Raw genomic sequence first — 6,857 nt, forward strand, 5'->3', positions numbered from 1 at the left:
AGTAACCTTCTACTAGGGGATCTAGGACCTTATTAATAAGGCTAAGGTAGAGAGTATTAAGGATAATATAGCCTAGTACCTAGATACCTATATAGGTATTTTCCCTTTAAACCCCTATATTTAGGGGTATATTCTTATCCTCTTTTCGCTAGTATTATAGTAGTATCCCTTAGTATTTTCTAGGTTTTTTCTATATCTCTTCTAGTTTATCTACTATAGTAAGGCAGTCTAGATAAATATTTATAATATCTAATTTTTAGTACTATTCTAGGTTTAGTTTAGTGACCTAATATTAACTAGTCTTATCTTTCTTAGTTTTCTTATATCTTACTATCATTTTTAGTATATTTTTTATATTATCCTCTAAGACCTACTAGTTATATTCTAAGGGCTAGCCTACCTATTTTATAAGGTAGTATAGTTCTCTATCGAACTTCTAGTCTCCCTTAATCTCTTCGATTTCCTATTTATTATTATTAGCTAACTTGGGTAAGGGTAATTATTTTAGCTCCCCTACCCTTTATTACTATAGTTATAGTAGCTAGACTAGGAATATATTATAAATTACTCTATATTCCTCTAGGAGTTAGAGTTAGTATACTTATTTTCCTATATATTTAAGGATTCTAAATAGTCCTAGGAACCTATCTTAGGGGTAGTTTCTTTCTAATTCCTTTAAGTTATAGGTTTTCATTAATAGTACTACTAGGTTATTCCTTTTTAATAATATTTCTTTATAATATTTATTATAATAGAGTGCTTATATCTTAGTAGCTTTTTACTATAATATCTATAGTTTTTCTCAAAGCTTTTCTAGCTTTTTAATATAAGATAATACTACTAGTACCTCTCTCTCTATACCACTATCCTTAGTATATATTTAAAAGTCTAGATTAAATCCTAGTAATACCTAAAATAGTGATATTCCTATTATAATTGCGGAGCGAAGCGAAGCAACCCATATCATAAGGGCTAGGGTATACGTCACGTGACCTTGCTCCTATATGAGGTCCAAATCCATAGAGTTCTAATGCGGCGAAAATGTCATCGCTGAGAAATAGCAGAATAATTCTGCCAGCAGTAGATATACACCAAGCCCAGCAATTGAAATTATTTATCATATGATATAAACCGTGTGAATCTAAATACGATAGTGATTTGTTACACACTAGCTAACTGGTCACGGTTAGGTTGGACAGTTCAGGGTATAGTTACCTTAATATGCCTTAGATTCTCTAACGTTAACGATATACCTATTGTCACTAAGCTACTACCTATTCTGTTAGGCCTTACTATAGCCTAAGTCCCTAGAAGTTATATCGAGGAATCGATACTACACTCTATAACTAAAAGTCCTACGATAGTCGGTTTTTACCCGCACCCCATTAAATATATATCACTACATTCAACTATATATTTTACACCACTAATATAGTAAATATATATTAATTTTAATATCAATAGATAGAGAAATAGCCAATGAATTTAATACATTTAATATTCAGTATAATACCCCTTTGCCTTACGCGTAGTAAGCAATCTCCTAGGCACAGAGCGAATTAAATCGTTAATTACACCCTGATCAAGTGTATCCCATACAGCGTATATAGCTCTCTTAAAATACATCCAATCCTCTACACTCCTACCTATTTCTATCAATTCGGGGTACATATTTAATAATTTGACCTTTAGTATCTACTAGCAAGGCTCAATAGGGCTGAGATCAGGTGAATATAGAGGCTAATCCTCGATATATACCCTATATTGTTTAAACCACTCTCCTACAATACCCGTAGTATATATACGGGTATTATCTTGCTAGAAGATAGTTCTAGGTATATAGATTGGGAGAAGGCCTTCTTCAAGAGTATTAAGATAGGAATTTACTATATAGCTATTCCTAACACCTTATCTCTCCCGTTCTATAACCACTAACTTTATACGCCTACTAAGCCAGATCCTAGCCTATACTATTTGCGCAATATCCTTTATATAAACCTTAAGGTTCACAAGTTCACACCGATAGGTCTTAGATTGGAATCTCTAGGCCTATTTTATACCAGAATTAGACATTCGTCAAACGGAACATTCGTCCGACCAGATCTAGTTCGAAAAATCAAGTTATATCCACTATTTCCGCGCAAAAGTGAGTATTTTTTTTACTATTTAAACGCTAATAGGGATCTTATTTAGAGATCTCCTTTTGTATAGATTATAGGCTCGGTAAACCCTTCGAATTGTACTTCGAGAGGGGTACCTAGGGCAGCTTACGCCGAGGCGTTTATAGGAACAAAGAGGGTTCCGGCGGGCCCGTAAATATATAGATTTACGGGCGCGTTGGTTAAAGATTAGGGGGCGGCCGGTACGGGGTCTCGACAAGGTATTTTTTTGCTCTAAAAACCGCTCTTTTGTACGGTAAATAGTGCTCCGGTGACAGCTATATTCGACGGCGAGTTTCGAAGTAGATACCCTAGTATCTAGGGCACTGCATATCCCCACACGTTGCTTAGGAGATAGCTGGCATTAAATACCCCTATTTCCAGAGATTTCAGTGCCGAAAGAGCGTATGGTTGTTGTAGGAAGAAAAAAATAAATAGGGTGGTTGGGGGGTGATATACTATACGCTAAAAATGTGGGGTTTGTCGCAAGACTTTTGGCATAGGATGTAGGTAGAGCGCTGAGTAGATCTATACTAAGGTATTAGTCTAGCTTATAGTGTTATTAAGTTATAACTAAGTTAAGAGTTAGTAGTCTTAAAGGTAGATATAAGTAATAATATATAATTAAAGACAAAGAACTAAACTGAGTATATAAATGAATGTCCTTATATATCCTCCTATCTTCCTCTAGTAGTTAGGTAGTTAGTAGACTAGTAGATTCGCCTTAGCGGAATCTACTTATCTACCGTCGACCGTTCTACTACCTATATAGTCACGTGACCTAGCGCCGGGGTCTCGCGACGCTGATGCTTCCTATATATGATGGTTTCGTTGGCTCTGGATGGCCCAGTTATGTAGCGGGGTATTTGTCCTGGTGGGTGCCTGATAGGTCCGTAACATGATTATATAAAAAAAACCAGCACCTAAGTAGGTAAAAAACCTTGTCACTTCGCTCCATAAGGACTATCTGGTGGCCGAAGGCCACCAAGATCCCTTGTAATAATATATCTATCCAATATCTTTAAAATTGAGATATGGTGCTAATAAGTTTTATCGATAGCTATCGACAAATAAGGAGCTAAAATAATAACATGGTTGTTGAAATATAAATGTAGAATATATCGCATTTACTATGTGTTTGGGACTACGCAGCTCGCATGTGGAATACGTTAGTTAGTGACTGGGCGTTGATTATGTAATCACCGCTAGATTTCCAAAGATTCACCAGTTTATATCACGTGATAAGAACTTTCAGAACCTAAGGCCTCTAGTACAGAGGCCCAGCAGAATTATTCTACCATTTCTCAGCGATCGTTTTTCACCGCATTAGAATCCTATGGATGTGGATCTCATATAGGAGTAAGGTCATGTGACATACACCCAAGCCCTTATGATGATATAGATTGCTTCGCTTCGCTCTATAATAAGCTAGTTTAATATATAATCTAACGGGCTAGGTAGGCTTTGTGATCTTATATAAAGTAAAGCTTTGATTCATAAAGCCTATTAATATAGTTCTTTCTCTATAAAGGGGGTTTTTAGGGTGAAATTCTAGCTTAATTCACTACCCTAGCTAGCTAGGGGGTAGGGGTTCGAAGCTAAATATTAAGCTTTAAAATCACTCTCTTTAGTGTAAAAGGTATTAAACTAGTAGATCGAATGCTATTTTTAATAGTCTCCGATTCAAAAGCCTCTATTTATATAAGGGGGTATACTTCAAGGAAATTAAGTTTATTAATATAATTTCTCCTATTCTATATATTAAATTTAACTAGCTAGCTATATATATATTTTAATACTATAAAATAGCCTATATCTAGAGGCTATAAAAGGTAAGAGGAGTATAGAGGTATATAGATTAGTATAATTTTATTTTCTTTATAGATTTTATCGAATCTTAGGGTTAAATAACTTCTATAGCTATTAAGTATTAAAAGCTAATACCCCCCTTTATATACAAAAAAGTGGTAGGAATAAAGAGCTTTTTAATCTAGCGAAGTCTAATTTTATTAGAGGTCTATCTATTAGGACTAACCTTAAATCGCTAGTCTCCTAGGAGGCTATTAAACTAAGATTTAATAAAGACTTTACCTTTAAAGATCATATATAGTGGGAGGGCCTAGCTAGTAGTATTTATACACTTAATAATAGTTACCTATTCTCGATTTCTAGGCTATAAAAGTGCTCACTAACTATAGTATTCACTCCTTATTATAACCTTCGCGGTTACTATTAACCCTATTGTAAAACTAGTCTTACGAGGGATCTTAGTGGCCTTCGGCCACTAGATAGTCCTTATAGAGCGAAGTAATAAGGTTTTTACCTAGTTAGGTATAGGGTTCTAATTATATAATCACCATCGAATTTAGATTTAACGTATTTTATAAGCGAGCTACGTACATAAGCGAGCTATATACCTATATATAGACCACCTATTAAATTTAACTATATTTATCTTAACCAAAACACTATTAAATTGATTTAACTAAATTGACATATCTAGCTAAATACCTATTGATTTTATACCCTATTTCTCCATAGCCACTACACTTTAGTAGGGCCTACGTACGTAGTTATAAACCTAGCTAAGGGCTTCTTTGTGGAGGGGAGGGGGGTACTTTATCTACTTCCACTAGCTTAGTAATTAACTAAGAAGCTTCTTAAACTAAGAGCCCTTACTTAGTGGGTATCTACTTCTAGGATCGAGTCCTTTTTTACTTTTACTTCTTTTTTATAGTATATAGCTCGCTTACTTCTTTCTTAAGTAAAGTGTTAGACTATATCGTGATTTAATAGGCCTTTAAGACCTAATTAATCGCCTTATTTAGGGGACTTAGTGGGCTATATAAGTGTGTATAAAGTAAGGCTTTAATTAAGGTTACTTACTTTTATAATTATATATAATTTAGGGTATCCTTAGGTCCTAATCGCTCCCCCTACTAGAGGGGGGGTAGGGGTTTAAAGTCGAATATTAAGCTTCTTAATCACTTAATTAGATATAAAAGGTACTAAACTAGCTACTATAAAGCTATTCTTAATAGTCTCTGATTTAAAAGCCTTAATTTATTAATTTAAGCGGATAGATACGCTTTAAGGCAGTTAAGTTTATCGATATAGTTAATTCTACTTCTTATCTTTAACTTAACTAGCTACCTATATAATTATTTTAATACTATAAAATAACTAATATTAAGAGGCTATAAAAGATAGGATAAATAAGGAGGTATATAGATTAGTATAACCTTATCCTTATTTTACTTATAGATCTTATTAAATTTTAGGGTTAAATAGCTTCTATATCTATTAAGTATTAAAAGCTATTATCCCCCTTTTATATATAGAGAAATACTAGGATTAAAGAGCTTTTTAAGCTAGTAAAGTCTAATTTTATTAGAAGTCTAGCTATTAGGACTAACTTTAAATCGCTAATTATCTAGGAGACTATTAAACTATAATTTAATAAAGAATTTACCTTTAAAAATAATATATAGAGGGAGGGCCTAACCTAATATATTAATATATTTAATAGTAGTTACCTATTTATAATTTCTAGGTTATAAAAGTAAGCGCTAACTATAGAATTCGCTCCTTATAATTACCTTTACTATTATAGTTAAGCCTATAGTAAAACTAGTCTTATCGAAGTTATAAATATTATTAGGGTCGATTCTAAACTAGAGGATTATCTTTTAGATAAGATTAAACCACTCCTAGATAACCTTTAGGTCTTTATTATTTATATATTTATAATTATAGTGTATCGAAAATTTAGAGGATAGAGAAAGGTATCTTTTTATAAAGTTTATAACCTAGTTTTCACTAACCGAAACTACTAGGGTAGTTCCTCGATATTAAAGGAGAAGGTTCACTATTTCTTATATAGTAGAGGGATAGGGAGCTAATCCGCGAGAATCTATAGAGAAAATATATTTCTTAAGAGATTCTTCTTCGATTTTTATTAATTTATAGGAGTTTACGTAAGTAGTCGCGTATTATTAGACCCTATATAGGTATATCCGAAGTGTAGATTTAGGGATATTGTAGTAGCGCGCTATACCATAAATTAATAAGATTTCTTGATTCTTAAAAGCCCAGATAGCTAATAAGATCCTACCCTCTTACTCTATTGAATTTCTAGAGCTTTAAGAGCGAATTAGTGGTATAGTGGGTAGTTAAATTAATTGATTGCTAATTTATAGACACGTTTTGGGTAGGGTGTGTAGCTCGCTTATAAAATATATTACCTAACTAGGTAAAAACCTTATCACTTCTCTCTATAAGGACTATCTAGTAGCTAAAGGCTACTAAGATCCCTTATAGAGGATATAACTAAAATAATATTATACCTACTATTTCTACTAAAACCCTTAGAACTATTACCCTATTAAAATAGGAAAAGACTACCACTAAATTTACCCCTTACTACCTATAGTTTAAATAATAGAACTAGGAAGGACTACTTAAGACTCTAGATATATACCGCTAAGGGGATACCTAACACACGCTTATATATAGTAATACTTGTCTCTTAGAGCTAGTTTAGGATATTATATTTTACCTAGGTCTATAATATATATCCTTTATCCCTAAGCTATAAGTGTTACCTAGATATAATATAATACTAATACTACTATCTTACTAATACACTTTATAAGCGCTAATAGTGAGGATTTAGGTATATCATATATTAAACCTCTA

The 6,857-nt window shown here is 32.9% G+C and overlaps 1 protein-coding gene across 1 annotated transcript; it reads right to left on the reverse strand.

The window, feature by feature from the left end:
• Window positions 1-4,310: 4,310 nt before the first annotated feature.
• N7500_000178 (uncharacterized protein) lies at window positions 4,311-6,210 on the reverse strand (the record flags this gene model as incomplete). Its single annotated transcript, XM_056671324.1, has 7 exons — window positions 4,311-4,332; window positions 5,576-5,592; window positions 5,632-5,664; window positions 5,759-5,833; window positions 5,879-5,886; window positions 5,984-6,072; window positions 6,137-6,210. Coding segments are annotated over 7 exons (318 nt in total), but the record flags the coding sequence as incomplete, so codon positions are not given.
• Window positions 6,211-6,857: the final 647 nt, after the last annotated feature.

The sequence above is a fragment of the Penicillium coprophilum genome (assembly GCF_028826855.1).
Source record: "Penicillium coprophilum strain IBT 35676 chromosome Unknown utg000001l_segment0_segment0, whole genome shotgun sequence".
NCBI lineage: Eukaryota > Fungi > Ascomycota > Eurotiomycetes > Eurotiales > Aspergillaceae > Penicillium > Penicillium coprophilum.